The sequence below is a fragment of the Gossypium hirsutum genome, chromosome A11 (genome assembly GCF_007990345.1).
Source record: "Gossypium hirsutum isolate 1008001.06 chromosome A11, Gossypium_hirsutum_v2.1, whole genome shotgun sequence".
NCBI classification, from domain to species: Eukaryota; Viridiplantae; Streptophyta; class Magnoliopsida; order Malvales; family Malvaceae; genus Gossypium; species Gossypium hirsutum.
The window spans coordinates 1,274,665-1,301,457 of NC_053434.1; the positions used below are offsets into that span (position 1 = coordinate 1,274,665).

The 26,793-nt window shown below is 35.7% G+C and overlaps 2 protein-coding genes and 1 pseudogene across 2 annotated transcripts; all 3 read right to left on the bottom strand.

Annotated features, from left to right (window-relative positions):
• Positions 1 to 1,162: 1,162 nt before the first annotated feature.
• Positions 1,163 to 2,646, bottom strand: LOC107923710 (F-box protein At2g17036). The gene has a single exon (XM_016853880.2). The coding sequence runs from the start codon at positions 2,537 to 2,539 to the stop codon at positions 1,352 to 1,354; it is 1,188 nt and encodes a 395-aa protein (XP_016709369.1). The 5' UTR covers positions 2,540 to 2,646; the 3' UTR covers positions 1,163 to 1,351.
• Positions 2,647 to 4,503: 1,857 nt separating this feature from the next.
• Positions 4,504 to 6,339, bottom strand: LOC107923163 (pentatricopeptide repeat-containing protein At1g52640, mitochondrial). The gene has a single exon (XM_016853377.2). The coding sequence runs from the start codon at positions 6,265 to 6,267 to the stop codon at positions 4,711 to 4,713; it is 1,557 nt and encodes a 518-aa protein (XP_016708866.2). The 5' UTR covers positions 6,268 to 6,339; the 3' UTR covers positions 4,504 to 4,710.
• A 676-nt stretch (positions 6,340 to 7,015) lies between these two features.
• LOC107924752 (ABC transporter C family member 10-like) lies at positions 7,016 to 14,017 on the bottom strand (annotated as a pseudogene).
• Positions 14,018 to 26,793: the final 12,776 nt, after the last annotated feature.

Genomic DNA, 26,793 nt, shown 5'->3' on the forward strand with positions numbered 1-26,793 from the left:
TTTAAAATTGAATATATTTGTATCAAACATGTACTCCTATTAAAAAAAAGGTAAAATATGTCATAAATCTTTATACTCTTCACAAAATTAAAATCTAACTCATATGCTTTTATTTTTCAAAATTCAAAATTCAGGTCAAATTGCTAACATTATTAAATTTGAAAATTAAATTTGTTTGTGTGACATTTTGAAATAAAAGAAATACTCACTTGGTAGTTATGTAACTAAAAAAATGATATTATAATAAACTTAAATTTAACAAAATAATTTTACATTACAAACAGTTGGATCTGTAATTTGAAATTTGAAAAGGAGTGATTAAATTTCCAGAAATAAAAACCTAGAGATTAAATTTCAAATTTATAAAAACCATAAGGACTTATGACAAATTTTTTAACCTAAAAATAGAAGTAATTAACTAATTATAAATTATTTGGAGAAAAGAAAAAATAAAATAGCAGACAAAAGGGTCGGGGACATGTCGGAGAATGAAATGGACATTGACCTAGATTTCTGGGCTAAAAGCCCAACGGAGAAAGTGACTTTGAAACCAACGGGTCCCAACCATGTATCCTCCTTCAATGCAATATGTTATACATGGAGAATCTAAAAGCTTTAATAAAGCAATTTAAATTAGGGAAAATTTCATCCAAGATTATTAAATTATTGATAAGCTTACGTTTTGATAACTTAATTTTAAAAGTTATAAAATAGTCACTAAATTATTTAGAAATTTTTATTTAAGTTATTAAACTATTCGAAAGTTTTTATTTAAGTTACTGAATTATTAGTTTTTGTTTTTTAAATGCTGACTATCAAGTTTCAAGCGATATTTGAATATTGGTATGGTGGATTAACACCTATCAATGATTAGAAGAACATACTTTAAATTTAAGTCAATTTGACAATTATTGTTGGAGATTGGAAACAGATTCGTAGCGTTTGAAATTGTTTAGTATTACTTTTGAGTTGGTTAAAATACTTAGAAAGTCTCTATATTATAGAGACTGTATTCAATTAGTCACTCTATTATTAAGCAGATCAATTTAGTCGTTATATTATTAAAAATAGTTAAATAAGTTCAAATTGATTAGTTTATTAGAGGAGTGAAAATATGAAGTGATAATTTTCCAGGAAAATGACGAGAATTGTTGGAGAAACTTGCAAGAAAGTTAACAATAAACTACAACGCTAGGTGAAATATACACACTAAAATTTCATTAAATATAAATGCAGCACAATCTACTTGAAGAAAACAAAAACTAGTTCTCAAATTCAATTTATTCCTGTGTGCTTTCTGAGCTACCAAACAGAGTATTACTGGTGAAAAGAACCTGTTCCCATCGAGTATCTAGTATTGACATGGATGTGTGACTCGATTTTCAACCAATGTAGGTAAAATAAAAAAGGGAGGAGGCATATCTGAATGAGAAGGATCCATATCATCAAATGGTTGAAAACAACCTGTTTCCAAACTAAAAATTCCCATATCAATAGACCCTTCAAGAGTATAAAGAATAGTATCATCCGTAAAGTATATGGAATTGGGTCGACATTCAGGAAATCGAGAAGCAGCGACAGACATGGAGCAATTGTCACCCAAGAACAAGGCATCATCCCCAATGTTCTTTACCTCAACAAGCCTTGCCACATGGTTTGCATGTTGCCGAAGCTTTAAAACCTTGAAGTTTGTTGTCCAACGGTATGGACCATAGGTGCTAATAAATCTTTGGACAATCAAAAGTTCACCGTCTGATGATTCCACAATATACTTAAACGCATTATCACCTTCTTCTTCAGGTGGAATTATTATTTTCTCATCGAAAGCTGAAACTAAACTACCATTCATATTTGCGACTTGGACTGATATGATTCCCAACCTAAAATCTACAGCATAAAACTTGCCTTTATGAAAAATAGCGTCGTCTTTTGCAATTGTTTCCAAATTACTTGTATAAGTCCAAGTTTTCTCACCAGGTCGGATAATAGCGACTGAACTCGATGCTCCAAAAAGTGCTAAAACCATAAAATTATCTGGATTTACGTAAGGATCATCAGATAATATCACTTTCTTGACGTGAAATTCATGCTCATCTTCCTTAGTGAATTTGTTCACAACGGGAATATCAACAGAAGGAAGATCAATGATTCCACCGGTGAAAGGGTTTATGAGTTTAATAGCCAAAGTCCAGTCTACTGTAGCTATCCATCCATAAGAAGAACCACAACATCTTCTTTTATAAGGCACTGACAACTCCACGCCATGTAATTTCTTCTCAATGATATTATATAAACCACGCTTTTCTTGACTTTTGGTAATCATTAGGAATGGAACTTGATGATGGCATCTCTTCAAAATCTTAGAACGTAAGGAGCGATTCTCCGTGATTGCTGCATGCCAAGCCTTGCAAACAGAACCAAATCGAATAAATTGAGAAAGTGGAGGAACCGATTTCTCTATTATCGAATCAATAATATTCTTGGGAAGATTTGCCCAATCAGTATGCTTGGGAAGATTTTGTTTTTCTGAAACTGCCATTGGCAAAGACAAAGGTCTAATTACAGGATGGAAGGGTAGGTATATATAAAATTCTCAGAAAAGAAGAGAGTATAATTTCTTTTCTTTGAAAGCAAGAAAAAAGAGATGGCAAATAAGGAGAATTAGGGTTAATATTGATGAAAGAGAAAAAAAAATTATAGTCTAGAATCGGAGTAAAAATCGCAATCTTTATTATTATTTATATTTTTTTATATCGTTTTATAATTTATATTCTTATTATATAAATAAATAATTATTTTTTATTGTTGAATATGGATGTTTTGCTTTATCTATCTCTAAGCTTATTGCTAGATTATAGACTCCTACTAAAAGTTAATAATAATAAATGTATCTCTTTTGTTTCTCTCTTTCATTATCATCCCTAATCTAATTATTCCATATCTCTTTAGTTTAATTGCTAACTTCATATCATAACAATTTCTAGACTCCTGCTGGAACTCAATTAAAAGAAATTCTTTTTTTTTTTTTTACTCCATGAGAATTTTATACATATTACTCAATAGAAAGAAGTTTAATTTACGTAGCTTTTGTTATGGCTGTCTCAAAAGAACATGCAACTCATTTGTAGTAAATCTTTCCAATAATATAGCAAAGAAGTTGTTTGCCTCACTCTTTTCAACTTGATTGGTTCATTGTTTGTAAGTCTCGGTATGTAATAATGGAAAATTGTTATGTTATCGTTAAGTTCGATTATTAAAGATTTTTGTTGATAAGTTAAGTAAATCGTAGTTACCAATGTCTTATAAAATAAAAATGTTGCGATTTTTCGTATAAATGAATGGTTCTTCTAAATTACATTTTAGAGAATCGCTTGATACATTAATGTTATTTTATGTATGTCGTTGCTTCTTGATTCTTGAGATGTGATTGTAATTCCATTTGCTTAATTCATCATTATCTTGGAAAATAGTGATCATTTTAGCTCAAAAAGTGTTCTTTTTTTCAAGATATGCCTCTACAGTTTTTTATTTTACCTACATTGGCTGAAAATTGGGTCACTTATGCATATCAATTGTAGATATTGGATTCCAACCCCAAATTAATAGATATCTATCGTTTACAAATAATTGTTTTATATATACAAGCCTTACAAGCACCAACACAAGAGAGTTTACGCTTTGTTCAACAGGAAATAAAATGTTTTCCCTTCCACTAAAAATGTTCAGAATTTGGCAAAAAAGAAAAGAATAGAAAAGCTATAAAAACAACCAAAGCATGCCACTACAAGAGTTGTTGGTAGATTGGGTGGTTCGTGTTTGAGCCGAGTTCAACAAAAATTTTAAGCCTGATTGATAAGTTCATGCCCGGCTTGACCCAAAAATGGGCCTAAACTTTTATCCGAACTTGACCCAGATTATAAATGTTAAATCTAGACCTGGACCAACTCGACCCATATTAAAGCTTATAGTATCAATACTTGCCCCAAGATATCGATACTTGTCCCAGGGTATCGATGCTCAGGCAATTTTTCAGGCACATTGCCGATGTTTTTGGGAAATGTACCTATACTTTGTTAAGGGTTTTCGAATCGGATCTGGGCCAAAAAAGCTTACCCAAACCTAATCCGTCTAGAATACCGACCTTATTTTTTTCAAACTCATTTTTTGACCTATATTTTTATTCAAATCCTCTCTCACTTTTCAAATATGAATTTGTCTATACATGAAACAACCAAAAAATCGAATTATAAATTCTTGGGGTAAAAAATGACATAAGAGAACAAATTTCATCTGCAAAACTTCCATTTTTCTTCATCTTTTCTTAGTTATTTGCACCGGCAAAAGTAGGGATTTAATATTGGAGGAACAGAATAAAAACATCGAATTATAAATTCTTGGAGGTCGAAATAAAATTTTTGCGAAGTAAAAATTAGTTTCAAAATCTGGGTATGTTGTGACATTGAAAATTTTATGGGTTCAAAAATCAATCCTTTTCACCAGTAATACTCTGTTTGGTAGCTGAGAAAGCAGAGGAAGTGTATGATATTGATCAGTTATTATGTAAGCTTGTTAGATTAGAGAATACATTGAGTTGAAAATAAAGACACGGTAATATGACAATCAATTAATGTATACGACTAGAAAAACCAATCATGAACTTAAGAGACTGATTTTCACATTTAGCATCAAACTGAAATGCAAGGGCCATTGTTACTCACTTTCAAGCTCTGTTTCTTCACTTCTTATTCTTCTATATGTTGTTTTACCTCTCATAGCATTTTCTAGCTCTTGTATCGAACAAGAAGTGCTTCGAGCCATCTTATTAGCAAGTATCTCAACACTTTCTGATAGCCCAAACCTCAACAATCGATTCCTCAATAACTCGACGGTTGAAAAATACGGAGGTATACCCTCATCGACCATCATCTCGAAATATTTGCATGCCTCCTCTAACTTACCTCTCTTTTTACATAAACCATGAACCATAACGGCATAAGTTGAGACCGAAGGATAAAATCCTCTATCTGCCATACTCTCCCACAACTCGGTTGCCTTGTCGAATCTTCCTATACGAATGAACAACTTTAGTGACATATTGTAAGTGTGTTTATCTGGCAAACAATCATTTTTCTGCATTCTTGAAATCAATCTAAGAGCTCTATTAACCTCAGAATGTTCACAATGATAAGCCAAGATCACATTGTAACTCCATGTATCTGGATTAATATTCCTCTCAATCATCTCAGTTAGAAGCTGGTAAGCTTCATCAATTTTATCATTCTTGCAAAGCTTTTTGATAATACAATTGTAAGTGAACAAATTTGGTACAAGATTGTATTTTCTCATTCTATCGAGCACCTTGAAAGCCGCATGAATATCATTTGCCTTACAATATGCACGAATGAAAACAGAGTAACTACAAGCATTTGGCTCAATCCCATTCGAACCCATTTCTCTAAACATCTTATAGGCTTCATCCACGCAACCACCTTTGCATAAGGCTTCCAACAAGCTATTATAAGCAAGAACATCGATTGAACAGCCTCGTTGGAGCATTTCATCAAACACCTTACGTGCCTGACCCGCTTCACCAATATCTCCCCATCCCCTCAACAAAATGCTGTAACTTTTTGCACTAAGCTCAAACTCGTGCTTGGCTCTGTCAAAAAACCCTTGGGCGTGTTTTACAAATTTCTTTTTACATAACAAAAACAAAAGTTTATCGACATCATCAACACTAGGTTTGATTCCAAACTCCACCATCCTATCAAAAGCCCTGATCGCATCACCGGGCAATTTTGCTCTACAATAAGCTTTAAAAACAAGCCAGAAAATTTCCGGGTTTGACTCAAATTGTTTACTATCTCTAATTTCTACCAAGAAATCCCATAAAATAGCAAACTGTTGGTTACTTCCTAATAAATCAACCAAAATACGATAGCTTGTATCACTGTGTTGAAAACCCGGAATTTTTGCAGCCCAAAGAAAGAATCTGTGGGCGGAAAACCCGAGATTCTTACAACGTTTCAAGACTTGTTCGACGAGTTGAGATGATATATGAGATGAGAATGTGGTAAGAGAGTGGTCTAAGTCATGGTGAGGGCTCCTGTGGTCGCTTAGTACGCGAGAGATTTCGTTTACGAGGTTCGGTAATGGTGGAAAAGTAGGCTGTTGTTGATGGGTGAGAGAAGAGAAGCGAAGAATGGGTTTGTAGTTGTGGAATGAGCGAATCATAGACTGCAGTGCTCTGGTTTTGGAGAGAGCCATTCCAAACCAGTGCTGAAATGTAGCTGCAACAAGCGACCTTCGTTGGACTGAAGGGGTCTGGTTAAGTTATTTTTAGTGTTATTAAGTTATAGGTAAATTCACTCGTCCTAGACTAAATTATTTGTAAATTAATGTTTTGGTCATAAAATTTTAAAAAGTTACAAATTGAAGTTTATATTTTAATTATTCTATTTAAAAAAATTATAAAATAATTATTTAACTATTCAAAAATTTTATTTAAGTCATCGAGCTGTTAAAATTGGTTCTACATGAGCTTCTTTGTTCGTACCATCTGCACTAACAAAAGTTATCATTTTGATTTACTCCAACAATTAAGTTTTTTTTATTAAATAACTTTGAAGGTTATACAGCAAATCAAAATTCAAATAATTTTTTTTTATCTTCAACATTAATCATTAAATCAATTTGGATCTAAAATATGTTATTCTATTTGTTAATGGGATACTGATCCACCATATCAATCGTCCTATCATCACTTAGAGCACATTAGCCGGACTTTAAAAAAGAAATAATAATCTTGTGATTTAAATAAAATTTTTTAAATAATTTATTGACCATTTTGTAACTTACTAAGACTGAGATAGTTTACCCTTTAATTAATCTGTCAACTTCTTTCTTCACCGATGGATCCTTTTAATTTTTTTATTTTTACCTCACCCATCAATGTGTTTAATTAATATTATTGTTTCCATTTTTTTTTGTAGAAGAGAGCCTATAATTTTGAGTTAAAAAAAAAAAGAGATTATAGCCATTGAATTTGAACCCGTAATTGGTTTACACAAGAAATCTGTTATTCCCCTGCAATTCTGAACAGTCTCCTCTTCCTTATTTGCTTTCAGCTTCCCTTTAAAATCCTATGAATATAGCATGTTTCTTATCTATTGTAGTTTCTTCTCGGATCCACGAACCGGCAACGACGGCATCTATGAACCTAGAACAACTTCTTACTCCCTGTCCTTTGCTTTACAAACCCAGCAACCTTATTTGATCAAGTAAGGATAAAATGAATGAAAACTTGGTGAACAACTTCAATGCGATTCTGCAGAGTGACACTGAGACCAGTATTCCTTAACAAGTTGCCCGAACAGTGAACCTTCTCTTTCCATTAACTTCTTCGGCTCATCATACTCCATCAGTTTGCCTGAAGTATAATAAAGAAACAACCTCATTCTTATGTGATTTTATTAGGAAAAAGGGTATAATCTAGTAAAAGTACCATGAAGGTCCTGAGTCAAATTATATTTACCTTTTACCAATAAAAAAAGAGTAAACAAACTTATATGTAAGATTAAAGAGCAGGTTAGTTCTTTTAATTAAAAATGTCATCTATTTCTACTATTAAAACTGATGTGGCATTATACCTCATGCTAATATAGAGAGATTAGTTTTTAATAGTAAAAATAGATGAAATTTTTAACCGAATGCCCATTTTTTCATTCTTTTAAAATTAACCCCCAATGTCACAAAAAACAGTGAAGTTGCAGAAAAAAACCAAATTTCATATGTGTAAATGTTGAGGATTAAATTTTTTAGAATCAAAACTAAATTGACACAATGTATAAATGTTGAGGACTAAAATTGATATTATGCCAATTTTAAAAGCTTCCAAGTTATTTTTCTGTTAGTAATTTAACGGCTAATGACTACAAAAAATTCAAATAGTTCGGTGACTATTTTGTAACTTATCATAGTTGAGTGATAAAAAAAAATTTACTGGTAGTTAGATAACTACCAGTTTAGTTTACCAAACAATAAATGGGGGCAATATAATCCCCTTTTTCCCAAGGTTCAAATGCTAGTGTAGAATGCCTAATTATTGAAAGATGCCTGCAAGATGAAAGAAGTGCATGCAGTGCAAAGTATGTTTGTATGTAAATGTTGATTCTCAGGTCAGCATTAAAGAAACTCTCCATCACTGATGGCGAGTACCATCGTTTGGTATCCTGTGTGCCACTGTGATAACAGTACAATCTGCAAATTTAGTACAAATAGTTCTTTGCAGAATGAAGTCAGTTGCATTATGAATCGATGCTGTTGCTTCATCAAGCACCAATACTCGACTTCTTCTCAACAGAGCACGGCCTAAACAAAATAGTTGTCGTTGTCCCATGCTCCAATTTGATCCATCTTCCACAACTTCATGACCAATTGGCTTTTGTCAACATATAAAACAAAAAGGAATAGGATATGATCAAGTTTCAGGAAATTTACGTAAGGAGTACAGTCCCTCTTCTTTTTCCCGAACAGCCTCTCGAAGTTGACACTTATCAAGAACCTTAAAATGCAGATGAAATATCAACTATCCATTATATTCATAGTGTTAAAATGATGGAAGGAATCATTGGCAAAAGAAATTAAAATTTACCTCCCATATCTCTTGGTCAGTGTGTTGGGATAGAGGATCCAAATTGTATCTAACAGTTCCATTAAAAAGGGTAGGATCCTGTGGTATTATTCCAAACCGTGACCTTAGATCGTGAAGGCCAATAGTAGAGATGTCAATGCCATCTACTACAATCTTCCCTGCAGCTGGCTCTACCAGACGGAATAAAGCACTGATTAGAGTTGTCTTCCCACTACCAGTTCGGCCAACGATACCAATCTTGTGCCCTCCTTGAATTGTTCAACTGATTCCTCGAAGAACTAATGGTGCATTGAGCCAATATCTGATCTGTTCAAATAAATTCTCAGTATACTAATTGGTTCTGTATAGAACATCCAAAGAAAAAATATACCTGTAAATCACAGATATCCACTTTACCCATAGCTGGCCAATTGTAAGGAGGACGATTCTCCTCTATAATTTCAGGGGCTTCACTTGGTATATACATGTATTGATTAATCCTTTCTACAGAAATGATGTGATTTTCAGTAGTGCATTGGTAGTAAATTGAAGATACAAGGGACAAATTCAATGAAAGACCATAAGAAAGCGCCAAACCAATAAACCCTGCAATGATTGATATGGAGGATTAATTTCTATGAGATTCTTGATTTAGTATACAAGAGTGATAGTTTCTTACACTAACCAGAACTGAAAGTCCCAGTAGGAAGCAAAACCATGCAGAGTGCGGCAGAGGCAAGAACAGCATAACTAAGTGTCTCTAACCGCAGGACCAACCATTCGTTCGCCGAAAAACTGTGGAAGAACGAACTAGCATTAGTGTCGATGAGGTCAAGGCACTTTGCAAAGAACCGTTCTTCCTCATCAAAAGCCCTTATTGTAATGGCTCCACCTATTGACTCAGCTAGATGATTTGCTACCAAGGATTTGGTTGTGCCATTTATCCTCATTAAATCTTTCGTCGTGGAAAAGTAATATTTCTATATACAACCCAAAAATGTTTTCAAGATTAGTCAAATTTACATAGTGACATACTAAAATCATCGAGTTTTGAAACAAAACTTTTAGTGTGTTACCTCTAAGCGAATTGCTGCATTGATAATTGGTATTGAAACAAATAGGACTTGCCAAGTAACAACAGCCAGAACTACAAGATTGCTACAAGTATTTACGGTAGCCGCAATGGTGAAGATTAAGCTGAATGGGATATCAATATCAACATTGCTCAGATCAGAAGATACCTATATGGAAAGAAGGAATAAATGTTAGTTACGAGAACCATTTTCCTGTTACGTAAATATTCTCTTGGTGGGATGCTTACCCGACTTAGTATTCTTCCCAAAGGAGTGGAGTCGTAGAATGACATAGGTACACGAAAAAGGGAATTTAGCAGCTGTGAAAATAGAGATTTTGAGGAACTAATACCCAAGGTAACTATGGAAAGAGATCTAAATAGCAAGAATAGTGTTGAGAAAACACAAATCACCAAGTAAACTTCGATCAGTTTCAATGTGCTAACATTAGGACTGTCAACCTTAGCAGCCATCCAAGAGTTTTGCAATATCTGACCGCCCATAAACAAAATGTGAGTTAAAACAGAAACGGAGAACAACAAAAACCCTTTGTTTTGATTGAGATATTGTATATATGGCTTAAGCCCGGTATCTCCTTTTTCCCTTTCTTCTTGCTTAATCAATTGACCACCTTTAGATTGTATAAACAGTTTTTCCACATAACTCTTCTTGATCTCTCTAGTGGATGTTCCATTACTCACGGAAGATCTTGCTTTAACAGCTCTTCCATACCCAGCAGTTTCTTTGTGTGCATTAACAAGGTCCTGAAATTCTCGACTGGAATCTAATAAGGAGCTGCTTGCAGGATCTCCCCATCTGACATTAACTTCAATAAAATCAACATTACAACAATATGTTTTGTTGAAACATAAAAAGATGCAAAGGTTTTCATAGAGAACGAAAAAGAAAGACAATCCTTTATGCTCTGGCAATATATACACTAACCAAAACAGAATCAAAAGCAGGTAGGAAATCAACTTGATGGGTCACAAGTAATACTGCCTTCCGTGATAGTGCTTCCATAACATATTCCTGCAATAATCTTAAGTCAGCTTTCACATAAGTTGATAATTAAACAAATTGCAAGCTGACTGTTGATTGTAGTTACATTAAATAAACTTGTAGCTGTGTGGGCATCCACAGCACTGAATGGATCATCTAAGAGGTATATATCAGCATCCTGATAGAGAGCTCGAGCAAGTTGAATTCGCTGTTTCTGACCACCACTAAGATTCACTCCTCGTTCGCCTATTTCAGCTAGATCACCATGGGAAACGACTGTAGATCCTTCACCAAGGAGCGCCTCTCAAGTGTTTCTTCATATCATTGCCTATCCATGGCAGATCCAAATAATATGTTATCTTGTATTGTTCCTGTTTGAATCCAGGCTGTTTGAGAAACATAAGCAATCTTTCCAAATACTTGAATCTGTACAATGAAGCAAATTACCTTATGTTATTTAGACCTGCTAAGAAAAGAAGATGAAAGGAAGCAATATGCTGAGAAAAAAGGCTAAAGGCATCCGTCCTTCATAAAGAATCAAATTTTATGACTTGCGGATACTTGGACGTTAGGGACTTCTCCAAGAATTGTGGCTAAAAGGGTTGATTTACCAGAGCCAACTTCTCCACATATGGCCACTTTCTCTCCCATCCTAATCTCTAATGTTATGTTTCTTAGATTGGGTTTTGAAGAATTCTCTTCCCAGGAAAACTCTCCTGATTTAATAGAAATGGATAGGTCGTTATTCTCCGATAACATCAGGTATGGATCTTACAGGATCCTGAACAAGACGTAATGTGGCCACAAAAGTGAAGACATTACTAGCATGCAGAGGAATTTTCAGGAAATAACAAGCAGCAAAGGTAGCAGCAGAGACCAAAACAGGGGAAGACCAAAAGAGAAAGCTATTGTATGCTTTTCGCAACTGCACTGCTGATAGCCATTTATATTCCTCTGCCCTTAAATTCTCAATAACTTTCTTAAAATGGTTCTCCCACGCATACAGCTTCAGCTCCTTCTTGTTTATAAGAGCCTCAGAACTAGCCTTAAGTCTCTCATCTTGTGCACCCATTAGCTTGCTTTGTAACCTGTGCTGTAACTTGGCTAGTGGAGTATTGCATAGCACAGTGAGAATGATTGCAACTAGAGCTGCAATCATGGCTAGTCTAACAGCTTGGAAGAGAATCACTAAAGCAATGCATAGCTGAAGGCTTGTTGTCCATGTCTGATGGAACCAGAAAGGAAATTCTCCAATCCTATAGGCATCAACTGTAACATAATTTGTTATCTCACCACTCGAGTGCGTCAACCTTGCAGCATTGGATAATCTCAGTTGCTTCTTATGTATAGCTGCAGTGAGTAAAGACCTTACTTTAAGACCTATTAGTTTGGTTCGAAAGTACCATTGTCTTTGTGGTAAGGATTCTAAACTTTTTGCTAAGAAGAGAGCAATGGCCAATAAATAACCTTCGTATTTGAAATTTCCTTTTCCCTCAGCAACCAAAATGAAAGCATTAAGAAGCAGTGGACCAGAGGAAACAGTTACTATCTTCAACAATGCAAAAAAGCCAGACACAAAAATCTCTCTCCTGTGGCATAAAATTATGGTCTTCAAAATAGATGCCTGTGATGATGGCTTGGATTGCATTTGCTTGTTCAATCGGTATGAGAACAACAAATAGAAGCTTTCTGCTCTCTCTGCCTCACTTAACTTAGGTATATCTTCATCCTGAAGAGTCTTCTCCCTACCTTTTTTCATCAAAGGGTTCAACCACCAAAAGGATAGTTTACTAAAGCAACCAGCTGTGGCAAATTGGGTAACTTGCTCAGTGCAAGCAGCTTTGGTACTGCCATTGTGATCAGCACTTAAAGGGCCATAAAGGCCACATTCATTGGTGTTCTGATCACCATCTTCATATCCATATCCCTTGCAAGCACATAATAGCAACAATATTGCCCCAGGTAATGATAAAGCATCTAAAACTATTGTTATCGTGACTATTCCATTCAAAATAGCAGCAAAAATCGATAAAATACAAATAATTGACGCAAATATGAAGGTGAGAATCGAAAGTATACGAAGTGGTGTCTTGGGAAGTTGATTACCCTTAAGGCTCACAATTAAACCTACCAACAACCATGTGCAGCCCTGAAACAAAGCTAGCAACCACCAATTCATAGGCAAAACAGTCTGTGTTTTCCTCAACTTCTCTATCAAAATCCAAATGCCTAAGCACAAGTACACCATTCCGAGACAACCACTAACAATGGCTGAAGCCATCTGTAAAGCAGAATAATTTCGAAACCGAGCAGGAACTGCAACCGGTTTCGGCAATGGTTTCTGAATCATGTTGAATAAGAGCATGATTAATAGCACAATATTGAAACAAGTTATGGTCCCTTGATTAATGCAAGAAGAGGGATGGGTGAAATGCCAAAAAATAGAATGGCATAGCTTTCCTTCACTATATGAACAAGTGAAATCCCCACAAAACAGAGTCCATAAATCCTCCATCTTTGCTCTTTTCCTTGATCATTAAAACCTATATAGAATTCAACAATACCACAAAGATCCTCAAAATAAAGAAACTTTAAATCAAACAAGCAATTCATAAGTTCAACTGTTCAATTCAAATCGAAATTGAATCAAAGCGAAACATTCATTCCCATTTACAACGTACCTATCAATTGATCAGTAGAAAAGGAAACTGCAAAACGCTCCAATGCATTTTCACAGCAGTTAATTTCGAGTTTCGACAATGCTCCAATTGAAGCCAATAATCAAATTCAAAGCCATCTGCAATAGGTTTTCAAGAACTTGATTGAGTTAAATAGCCACATGTCGATAGAATATAAATACTGTGGTAAAAGGAAAACAAGGGCTGACAAAAATGGAAGATGAATCGTATGAAATGCAAATTTCGTGTTAAATAGCCAAAGAGAAGCATTTAAATAAATCATGAAAGAAAACTATACTGAATGTAATCGATGTAGAGATTATACTTTTTTGTAATCGACACAGAAACAAAGAAAAACAGATATATACACATGGCCTCGTGGATTTATATGGTTGGAAACGTGGGTTTATATCGGGATAATTATTTTGGTAATAACACGATACATGTCAATTCTTTTAGTAAGTGATTGAATTATTGATTTCAAACACTAAATCAATAATAATTAATAATTAAAAATAAAAAATAAAAAATTTATTAAATTGATTTAACATGCTTTTTTTTTTTAATAAAAGCTGGGTTGTATTAATAAGAAAGGAAACTATAACTTGTTCCTAAGAAAATAAAGCATGGCCCAAACATACACAGGCCTATTAAAATACTAATAAAGAAACAAATTAAACGACAAAAGAAAGGGAAGGTAACCCAGCTTTATGAGCTGTCATTTCTAAACCCTGTTGAAAAAATCTTCTTTCTCAATTATAGCAGCTCCTGGAGAAGATCAATCGTCTGGCAAAAATAAATGGTTCTCTTCTCAATCTTAAACCTTCGGTTCTTCTTCAACACCATCCGCGATCGACTTCAGCGATTGTAATATCCAGACCATTATTTCTCTGGGCAAGGTGAGTAGTATTCTTCATTTTTAAACCCCTTGTTGCCAGTATATGCGCATGCTCATTAACTGTTCGTCTGACATGTTGAAACTTACACTCGTAGAAGGCCTTACTCAGTTCTTTAATATTATGGATGTGTGCCCCTATTACCGATTTATCTCTATTTCTGCTTTTGACTCTTTTAATAATTGCCACGGAATCTCCTTCAATTTCCACATATTTTAACCCCAGAATCTTCCCCATTTCAAGTCCGTGTAAACATGCAAGGGCTTCAGCTGCAAGGTACATTTTCGTTTATTGTGGTTGTTGAATTCATGACATCCCCATTACAGTCTCTGATGATGATTCCTGAGCATGATCTGTAGTTTTTAGTATCCACTGCAGCATCGAAATTGATTTTGCAGAACCCTTGCTCCGGAGGCTTCCACAGCTCTTGAGACATTCTTGATGTAGGATATATCTGCTTTATGGTGTTCAGCTCTTGGAGATACTCTAATATAAATCTTGCTGTCTCTGTTCCAGATCTCCGTCGTCCTTCATAGATCCATTGATTTCTAGCATGCCAGATAGCCCAGATAGCGCAAATGAACATACGGCAACTGTCGTTCTCTTTGTTTAGCATGAACCAGGTAAACCAATCCAAGAACTCCAAATGAGATAAATCCTGGGGCCAATCATATCGTAATGTATTCCATGTTTCTTTTGTAACAGTGCAATCACGGAATATATGCTCCCTGTTCTCCAGGCCTTTCTTGCATCTTGGACATACTCCCTCGTTTGTTAATCTTTTGATTCTTAGATTCACTAGAGTAGGCAAATAATTTAAGGTGGCTCTCGAAACTGTAATAAGTATTTTTGAAGGGAGGTCACTATCCCATAGCTTGTAACTATTATTAGTAAGCAAGTTACCATGTAATAACAATTTATACCCACTTCGCACTGAGTATTCACCTGTTGACTCCCCCCTCCAAGCCAGAAAGTTGTCGTGGGGAATTGTAGTGAGTGGGATTTGGAGAATTTTTTGGACATCATCTGTTGAGAAGGTGTGTTCGAGCAGCTCTGTTTTCCATGACCTATTGTTACTGTCGATTAGATCTGCTACCCTCGTTTTACTCTGATTTCTCACCCCCTGTTGAATATGTAAATTTTCAGTATTCGGAACCCATATATCCTCTTCAATTCGAACATCTCGTCCGTTGCCAATTCGCCAACAAAGTCCCGACAACAAGAGACCCTTTGCAGCCCATATACTTTTCCAAGTGTATGAGGGTAAGTTTCCTAGTTCTGAGTTTAGGAACTCTGAATTTGGATGATATTTAGCTTTTAAGGTTTTCGCTAGAAGAGAAGTAGGATTTTCAATTAGTCTCCAACCTTGCTTCGCGAGAAGAGCCAGGTTAAATTTTGTCAAATTGCGATATCCAAGGCCTCCATTCTCCTTTAGTTTACATAAATTACTCCAAGAGCACCAATGTATCCCTCGTTTCCCATACCCTTTTTGCCACCAGAAATTTGCTATTATTTTTTCAATGTCTTCACATACTGATTTTGGTAACAGAAAGCAGCCCATCGTATAAGTTGGAATTGCTTGCAAAATAGCCTTTATGAAGACTTCTTTCCCTCCCTGCGATAACAACCTTGTGCTCCAGCTATCAATTTTTATCTTGATGCGATCTTTTAAATGTTGAAAAGCCTGGCGTCTCCTTCTTCCCACCATGTTTGGTAGGCTTAGATATTTCTCAGAATTTGTTGACACCTTAATCCCTAATCTATTTGAAATATTAAATCTGACCATATCGTTAGTGTTTGAGCTAAAGAACACAGTTGATTTCCCATAATTACGCATTGCCCTGAGCAGCTTTCATATTCTTTTAAAACTTGTTCGAAAGAACCCGTACCTTCTTCAGATGCCTCCCCAAAAAGAATACAATCATCAGCGAACAGTAGGTGAGTAATCTGGGGACTCCTGCATGCTTTAATTGCTCTCAGAGACCCTTCCTCTCTTGCGAGTCTTAATAGAGTCGATAAACCCTCACTGCAGATAAGAAATAAAAAAGGACTCAGCGGATCTCCTTGACGTAATCCCCTCATTGGCCAAAACGTTTTCCCGACTCCACCATTTAGAATAACCGAGTAGGAGACTGTGCTTATACAGTGCATAATAAGTCGAATCCAACTTCCATCAAATCTCATTTTGCCCATCATTTGCTCCAAAAATTCCCATTCCACCCTATCGTATGCCTTGCTCATATCGATCTTTATTGCCGTAAAACTCTTATTTCCCACCCTTTTGTTCCTCATAGAATGTAGAATCTCATAAGCAAGCAAAACATTATCAGTGATTAGTCAACTTGGTATAAAGGCACTTTGAGCAAGATCAATACAATGTTTAAGGACGTTTTGGAATCTATTAGCAATAGTTTTGGAGATTATTTTGTAAAGGACCGAACAAAGGCTAATTGGTTTAAAATGTGATGGGTTTCTCGGATGAGAAATCTTCGAGATTAAAACAATATGTGTGATTAAGGTTTTGCAGAGATTGTCCTTTATTGAGAACGTCTAAACAAAAATCACAAACCTCACCTCTCACTATGTGTCAATATTTTTGAAAAAAGATTGATGGGAAGCCGTCAGGACCTGGGGCTTTTGTTGGACCAATGTTGTTTAGTGCCTCAGTGATATCTTCCTTTTTGTATTTTGCAGTTAACATATGGTTTGTTTCCCCACTGATTTTCCTCGCAACACCTAAAAGAAGATGGCTAGTGTTGCCAATCCCATTGGAGTGGAAGAGCCTCGTAAAATAGTCTTGTAAAATCTCTTCAATTTCTTCCTCTTCTGTTCTAAGAATACCCTCATTGTCTTCTAGCCCTCGTATTTATTAATTTTGCGTCTCTGAGATGCCATATTGTGAAAGAAAGTCGTATTTCTGTCGCCGTGTCGCAACCAATTTGTTCGGGCTCTCTGCTCCCAATACATCTCTTCCTTCTCCATCTCCCAATTTAATTCTAATTTCACATCAATTATTTCTGCTAAAATATCATCATCCCTCTCCATGTTATCGAGCTCAAACAGTCGTTCACGGAGATTCATTGCTCTTTTCCGATGTTCTCCCTTAACGTTTTTCTCTCATCTTTTGAGGGCAACCCGGATGTGTTCTAATTTTTCAAGGACATTTCCAGACGTCTTTGTCCAAACTTCCTTAATTAGATCCTCGCATGACGACTCAGTTATCCACCAAGACTCAAATCTAAAGAAACAATTTCCAAAATGCTTCATCATTGGCGTAGTTTTGATGAGGATCGGACAATGGTCAGAAAAAGAGGGGGGTAAATTTTGTACGAAATAATCGTTAAATAAATTCATCCATTCCAAGTTTGCAAGCCCCCTGACAAGCCTCTCCCTTATATTTGTATCCGCGAAATTTCCCCTTTCCCATATAAACTTTTGCCCATGAAAACCCATATCAACTAGATCATATTCTTTTAAAACTCTTCTAAATTCCTCCATTTGCCGTTCATCCTTTACTCTCCCTCCAATTTTCTCGTGTGCATACATAATCTCGTTAAAATCCCCACATACACACCATGGCAACGAATACATCTCTTTTAATTGGCGGAGTAAATTCCATGATTCTTGTTTATTTGTGCTGCGCGGAAGCGTGTGAAAAAGTAAAATTATTGTACTGAAAAATCACACTAAGTTCAATTCCCAGGAAAGAGAGGTGGATCACGAGGATCGCTTACATACCAGATTTTTCCTAGCCAGAATATCCCTCTATCGTAATTTAATAGCACAATAAATCACTACAATGACACTTGCAAAATATGCAGAATAAACAATAAAGAACACTAGAATTTTAACGAGGTTCAGCAAATTTTGCCTACGTCCTCGGGCACTACCAAATATATTTCACTCCAAAAATACAAGTGAAAGTTTACAAATAGGAAGAGAGAACAATTGCCTTAAGTAGAGAATGACAAGTGTGGGATGAAGAAAGTAAGAAATGGTTAGGCCTATTTATAGTTGAGGTTCAAGGATCAACTTGCAATGTCCCTATACAATTAGGGACCAAAATTGCAATTATCTCATGCCAACTTTTAACCCAACTTGCCAACCAATTTTACTTTCTACTTTCGGTGCCCACCCTTTTTGACTTTTCAAACAATGGGTGGGTTCCAATAATCTCCACCTTGAAGATTTGATTAGGATAATCTTATCTTCACACAATTCTTTCTGCCTTTGACAACAATACTTGATAGTGCCTTCTTCAACTGTTAAACTTGCAGGATATTAATCAAGTTCAAACAATGTTCGAACTTGGTTGATGTTACCACCTTGGTCATCATATCTGCGGGATTATCTGCAGTCTTGATCTTCTGAAGACAAATTTTTCCCTCTTCAATAATTTCCCGCACAAAATGGAATCGTACGTCGATATGTTTTGTACGTGCATGATAGACTTGATTCTTTGCTAAATGAATAGCACTTTGACTATCACAATACACGTTAATATGCTCCTGAACCAATCCCAAGGTTTTAGCCATACCTTGTAACCAAATAGCCTCCTTTACAGCCTCTGTTACAGCCATGTACTCGGCTTCTGTGGTTGACAATGCAACTGTAGACTGTAGTGTAGACTTCCAACTTATTGGTCCTCCAGCAAGTGTAAACACATAACCGGTGGTTGATCTTCGCTTGTCCAAATCACTGGCATAGTCAGAATCAACGTACCCAATAACACCTTTACCAAGTGTATTATCCTGCTTGAACAGTAATCCAACATCCACGGTCTTCTGAATATACCGTAGAATCCATTTCACAGCTTGCCAATGTCCTTTTCCAGGATTATGCATATACCTGCTCACTATACTAACTGCCTGTGAAATGTCGGGTCTTGTACACACCATTACATACATCAAGCTACCCACTGCATTAGAATACGGAACTTGCAACATGTATTCTCGTTCCGTATTCGTCGAAGGAGATAGTTGTGTAGAAAGCTTGAAATGAGAAGCCAACGGGGTACTTACAGGTTGTCTGCTCGTTCATGCCAAACTGCTGTAGTACTTTTTTCAAATACTGCTTCTGAGACAAGCTAACTCTATCATGAGCTCTATCTCTCCATATTTCCATGCCGAGAATCTTTTTAGCTTCTCCTAGATCTTTCATCTCAAACTCGAGATTGAGTTGAGTCTTCAATCTTTCAATCTCAACTTTGCTCTTAGATGCTATTAGCATATCATCAACATATAAGAGCAAGTATATGAAAGTTCCTTCTTGTAGCTTCTGAAAATACACGCAATGATCAAATTTACTTCTTGTGTACCTTTGCCCTTTCATGAACTGATCAAATCGCTTGTACCACTGCCTCGGAGATTGCTTCAATCCATAAAGCGACTTTGTCAGTTTGCAAACCCAATTTTCTTTTCCAGCAACCTTGAATCCATCTGGCTGAGTCATATAGATTTCCTCTTCCAAATCACCGTGTAAAAACACGGTCTTCACATCAAGCTGAACTAGTTCAAGATCATATTGCGCAACCAAGGCTAGCAAAATCTGAATAGACGAATGCTTCACAACTGGAGAAAACACTTCATTGTAGTCTATTCCTTCTTTCTGAGCGTAACCCTTTCCTACTAATCTAGCATTGTATCGAATTTCATTTTTATCAGGAAATCCTTCCTTCTTTGCATATACCCATTTGCATCCAATTGCCTTCTTTCCCTTGGGTAGTGTTACCAACTCCCAGGTCTTATTTTTATGAAGAGACTGCATTTCTTCATTCATTGCTTGCTTCCACTTTACACCATCAGGGTTACTTATTACTTCTGTGTAAGTAGAAGGAACATCATCATCTGTAATTGGAAGTGCATAGGCCACTATATCATCAAAGCGAGCAGGCTTACGAATCTCTCTTCTTGGCCTTCTATATGCAATTGAATCTTGTTGCTGTAGAGGTTCTTGGGTAGGAACCTCTTCATCATTTGTCCCTTCAATATTAGCTGGATCATCGTTAACCTTTTCAAGCTCCACCTGCTGCAAAGTACTACTGGTTTTGTCATCCTTTTGTGAATCCTTATACTTCAACATGGTTGATTTATCAAAAGTCACATCTCTACTGAAAACAATCTTCCTTGTATCAGGACACCAGAGACGATATCCTTTTACTCCATCAGTTATACCCAAGAATAATGCTTTCTTTGCTATTGGGTCTAACTTAGATTCTTTTACATGATAATATGCAGTGGAACCAAATACATGCAAAGAACCATAATCAGTAGCAGATTTACCAGTCCACATCTCCATAGGAGTTTTTCCATTTATTACAGCTGATGGCAAACGGTTAATTAGATAGCACGCATATGTAACTGCCTCAGCCCAAAATTCTTTGCCCAATCTAGCATTGGACAACATACATCGAACTTTCTCCAGTATAGTTCGATTCATTCGTTCTGCCACCCCATTTTGCTGTGGTGTATCCCGAACAGTGAAGTGTCGCACAATGCCCTCATCTTGGCATACTTGTAGAAATGGATCGTTTTTGTACTCAGTACCATTATCTGATCGAAGTCATTTGACCTTTCGACCAGTCTGAGTCTCCACCATCTTCTTCCATTTCAGAAATGCATCCAAAACTTCATTTTTTCTTTTCATTAGATACACCCATACTTTTCTTAAATAATCATCAACAAAAGTAACAAAATAGTGCATACCTCCCAAAGAAGCTACTTTGGTAGGTCCCCACACATCACTGTGAACGTAGTCTAGAATTCCTTTCGTATTGTGAATTGCTGGACCAAATTTTACCCTCTTCTGCTTGCCCAGAACACAATGTTCACAGAATTCTATTTTGCAAGAATTTGCACCTTTCAATAAGCCTTGCTTCACCAATGTCTGCAAAGCTTTTTCACCAGCATGTCCCAATCGCATATGCCATAATCTGGTAGCCTCTGAATCTACATCTTTTGTAGAAACTGTTGATGTTGATCCAATAACTGTACTTTCATTTAAAAAATACAAGTTATTTCTTCTTGTGCCTTTCATCACCGTTAGTTGCCCAGCTACTACTTTTAGTAATCCATCTCTCAAAGCGATTGTGAGCCCTTTAGATTCTAGGGCACCTAATGAGATGAGATTTTTCTTCAGGCTAGGTACGTAGCGAACATTTGTCAAGACTTGGATTGAGCCGTCATGATTCTTCAATTGGACTGTACCCACTCCCATTGTCTTACAAGCACTATCATTGCCCATAAGAACAATTCCACCTTCTAGCTCTTTAAGACTAGAAAACCAGTCCTTATTAGGACACATATGGTAAGTACATCCTGAATCCAAAATCTACTCATCCGTTTGACATGCCATTGCCATGCCAACCAAGCTAAAGTCTGACTCCTCATCATGCTCCGCTACACATGCATTAGAAATAGCCTTGCCCTTTTGTAGCTTAGGACAATTCTTTTTCTAATGCCCTTTTTCACGGCAAAAGGCACATTCATCTTTGGCGGGTCTCCCTTTGGACTTTCCCCTTCTACCAGATTTGCTGCTGTGTGAATGACCTCTTACTGTTAAGACTTCTGCGGTTGTATCTCTGTGATCTCTTTTATCTTTCTTTCGAGTCTCAGATCTATACAACGCACTACAGACTGCATCAAATGTGATCGTGTCCTTCCCATGAAGTAATGTGGTGGTAAGATGATCATATTCATCAAGAAGGGAATTCAACAACAATAATGCATTGCCTTCATCTTCAAATTTCTCATCCAAATTTAGCAAGTCTGCTAAAATTTTATTGAATGAGTTCACATGGTCATTCATCGACATACCGAGTGCATACGTGAATCGATAAAGTTTTTTTTCATATAAAGCCTATTTTCAAGACTTTTCGTTAGAAACTTTTCTTCCAGTGTATCCCATAACTTCTTCGCTGATGTCTTCCTCATGACAGAGTACTTCTGCTCTTTGGCCAAACATAGGCGGATTGTACCACACGTCTGTCTATTGATCTTGGCCCACTCCTTGTCATCCATCTTGTCAGGTTTTCTTCAAGGGCTATATCTAGCTCTTGTTGACATAAGACATCCAGGATCTCACATTGCCACATACCAAAATTATTGGTACCGTCAAATTTCTCAACTTCAAATTTTGCATTTGTCATAGTAGTCCTTGCTGATGACGATGCTGCTGCCATTTTTCTCCTCAATCCCAACTACTGTATACGTGAACAGTACCGTATACGTGAATAGTGCCATATACGTAAATAGTACTGTATACGTAAATAGTGCCGTATACGTGAATAGTATCGTAAACGGTCGTATTCCCCAAGTACGAACCTGGCTCTGATACCAATTGTTGCGCGGAAGCGTGTGAAAAAGTAAAATTATTGTACTGAAAAATCACACTAAGTTCAATTCCCAGGAAAGAGAGGTGGATCACGAGGATCGCTTACATACCAGATCTTTCCTAGCCAGAATATCCCTCTATCGTAATTTAATAGCACAATAAATCACTACAATGACACTTGCAAAATATGCAGAATAAACAATAAAGAACACTAGAATTTTAACGAGGTTCAGCAAATTTTGCCTACGTCCTCGGGCACTACCAAATATATTTCACTCCAAAAATACAAGTGAAAGTTTACAAATAGGGAGAGAGAACAATTGCCTTAAGTAGAGAATGGCAAGTGTGGGATGAAGAAAGTAAGAAATGGTTAGGCCTATTTATAGTTGAGGTTCAAGGATCAACTTGCAATGTCCCTATACAATTAGGGACCAAAATTGCAATTATCCCATGCCAACTTTTAACCCAACTTGCCAACTAATTTTACTTTCTACTTTCGGTGCCCACCCTTTTTGACTTTTCAAACAATGGGTGGGTTCCAATAATTTGCTTGTCGTGGATTCCCATAGAAGCCGGTGAACCGCCATTTATTTTGGTTATTTTCGTCGGTAATTCCCACATCAATATGGAAAGTTGAATAACTGTAAACTTGAATTAGATTATTCCCGTTCCATGCAAGGCTCAATCCTCCACGAGTACCTTCAGCTGAGACATCCAAACCATTTTGAAAACCACGTCTCTGAACACGTTCTCTTATTATCTAATTTTGTCTCCATCAAGAAGACCAATTGGGGATTATAAAGCTTCAATATATTTTGAAGCCTTCAAATGGCCCGAGGATTCCCCAATCCTCGGACATTCCAGCTCAAAAGTTTCATTGCTTCCGGTCAGCTGACCGTTTGGCATCCGCCGATATGGTTTGTGGAAGAGCATCGTCATTCTTTAAAGGAGATAGAATAGGCTGTATTGTTGAAATAACTCCGGAATACCCATCATTGAATTTTGCTTTTTTTATTCCGTTTTCGGGATATACTTCGGGATCAAGATCCAGTACCTGTTCAATTTTTCGCTTTCCAATTTAACTCTCACTCATATTAGAATCATTGTTCTCTCTGCTTAACACACGTCGCCACCTCCTTATCTTATGTCCCAAAATATCTTCAACGTCATTAGTGGGCCCATCTAAGGCGGATTTGTTTTTAAACTGGTCCCCTTCAGTACCTCTATTTGTGTTAGAATGTCTTTCCTCTTCTGTAGGCCCCACCATTGTAAAGTTTCCTTTTAATCCGTCTTCTTCAGTGTACCAATTTTTATTTAATTTATCTTCCCCTTTTATAGGCGAAACTTGAGGCGAAAGATAAGCAGTAGTATCCTTAAAGTTTAGCTGCGAAATTTTTGTTCCCCTGTTCACAGAGTTCTCTTCTAAGTAAACTTCCTTCACCGTCCGATTGGTTGTTCTCCTGGGTTCCGGCCGGATCTCCTCTTCTTTGCACTAATCTTCTTTGCACTCCTTTTCCCCTTCTGTATAGGAACATTGTTTCATTGTTTTTTTCATCAGTGAACCAAAAACTAAACATTCTTTCCCTATGGCAGATGATTCGGCCTTAAGTGCTATTGAGAATGGATATTCTTCTCCTTTATTATTATTTCCCACATGGATATTCGGCCTTAATTGCATGTATAAGATCCTTCTTATCACACTTTGGAGGACAGGGACCAACATTTAACCAAAACGGAGAATGAACCAGCATGATCTTGTGTCTTTCAATAGGTTGCGCCAGCCGCTCAAAGATAATTAGTTGTTTCCGGAAGTGCCATGGTCGTCCTTCTAAAATATGTTCTAAATCTTCCTCATCTTCAAATGAGATTGTAAATAAATTCTAACATGCGATCTGAATCTCAAATTTCTTTTTTGTCTTCCAAATGCTTTTTAGTTGCGCTCGCAGGCTGTGTGGATTATATGTTTTCCTCGTCCATACTGAGCAGATCAACGTCGGATTCTCAACTGGGACCACTGTTGAGCTTTTCACTGTTAACTGGATTAGTTCTTCTTCGAGAAGGGCAATCTCGTTATGATCTTCCTGTTGAAAAGTCAAAAATGGTGGGAGGTGCAATCGACACCGAAAGAAGAAAGTAAAAAGTGGTTGGCAAGTTGAGTTTAAAGTTGAATGGGATAATTGCAATTTTGGTCCCTAATTTTTAGGCTATTTGGAAGTTAGTCCCTAAACCTTAACTATAAATAGGCCTAACCATTTCTCATTTCAACCATCCCAACCAATCTTTCTCTCTTAGTTTTCTTTCTTCTCCCATTTGAGAATTCTTAAGGAATTCTATTTGTTTGTAATATTTTGGAGATAATAAAGTTATCATCTGGTGTTAGTGCCCGAGGACTAGGTATAATTTACCGAACCTCGTTAAAACTCTTGTGTTCTTTTTTGTCCTATTTTTCTTTCAATATTTGAGGGTATAATAGTAGTATTTAATTGTGCTATTAAATTACTATAGAAGGGATATTCTGACTAAGGAAAGGCTTGGTATTTAAGAGATCCATGTGATCCACCTCTCTTCCTTGGGAATTGAACTTTGTGTAATTTTTTAGTACAATAATTTACATGCTTCCGACCCTATTGGAACAACACTTCCGTCGTTCCAAAGTCACCACTCATCTCCTTCCCAACCACAGTATTCACTATTTCTTTGGGAGACCTAAGAGAGCACTCTTGACTTTTTATTTGTTTCCTCTTTTTAAATGAAGCCGCCGAGCTAGAGAAGGTTGGCAGATGGTTAAATAAAACGACGCATAGGTGTATTAAGGTAGATTTCACGAAGGGACGAAGTCAATATGTCAATTTTGTAGCTCCTTACAAAACGGCGAAACGGGTGGAGGATGCAGAAGGAAAGAAATATCTATACTATTTTTATAAATTGATTTAACATGCTTAATTTTTTATTTTTATCTTAATTTTTTTATTTTTATCAATTTTCAAGCAATTTCTGATTTAATCTCGTTGTTTGGACCGTTATACTAATCGATTTTAGTTTAAATGGTCCAACTAATTGATCCTATCATGTTCTAGTAATACTAATCACATCATCAAATATTTGCAGAATTTAAATTCAAAGAGTAAAATAGATTTAATTTTCAATTTCAAATGCCAAATTAGACAAAAAAAAAGTACAAATATTAAAACAAACCTAATTGCCAAATTCAAATGCCCAAAGTCATATTATTCCTAATTATTCAGTACAAACTCAAAATTTTAACTTTTTTGTAAATTTTTAATTACAAGATAAAATAAATGATAAAATTTCAACCGTTAAAAATTTTCATTCCAACTACAAACTCGATGAAAAAAGTTCATATATAATATTAAAAAACATAAAAAAAAATTATACTTATATTTAATATTTGGAATAATTCTTGGTACATTTCTAATAAAATTTATAGACTCTACAAGCAGGATTAGTAGATTGATAAATTTTTAGACTTAATTGTAAAATTATTAAAACTTTATTTTGCACCTAATAGATAATGAATTTTAAACCTTTAATTTTACTATTTCATTCCTTTATTTGTGTTTTATAGTAAATATATTTATTACATCAGATTTTTCATAACATAAAAATTAAAAAAAATGCTTTCATTTTCATCTTTTTCTTTTTCTTTTCCTCCAATCTCTTTCATGTCAAGCCATAAGTAAATAAAACCATACAAGTGTCGGATATATGGGTAGGCAGATCTATAATCCCTACCTAAACACATTAATGTTATTAATGGATTAAATTAATAATACATAACATTATTTTATAATATTATCGATTAAGTCTTAATTCGATTGGTATAGATATTGTTACCAATACAGGAAAATGTGGATTTAAGGTTCTTGAAGTATATTATCCTCCTATTTATAAGTTGGAGAGAGGCTGAGAGGCTATAGATAGTTTTAGACATTGTGTCAGAAAAATAAGATATAATACGAACCTATAATGAGATTATTCAAAAAAATATATTTTATAATTAATATTAAATTAACAATTAATTATATTTACTCAATAATTAATTATAAAAATGAAAGTAAATTTAAAATTTTAATATATTAAATTGAACCAAAATTTTCAATTTTAAAATTCATCCTTTTTGAAAAATAATTTAATATTATAAAATCTTGTATATAAATTCG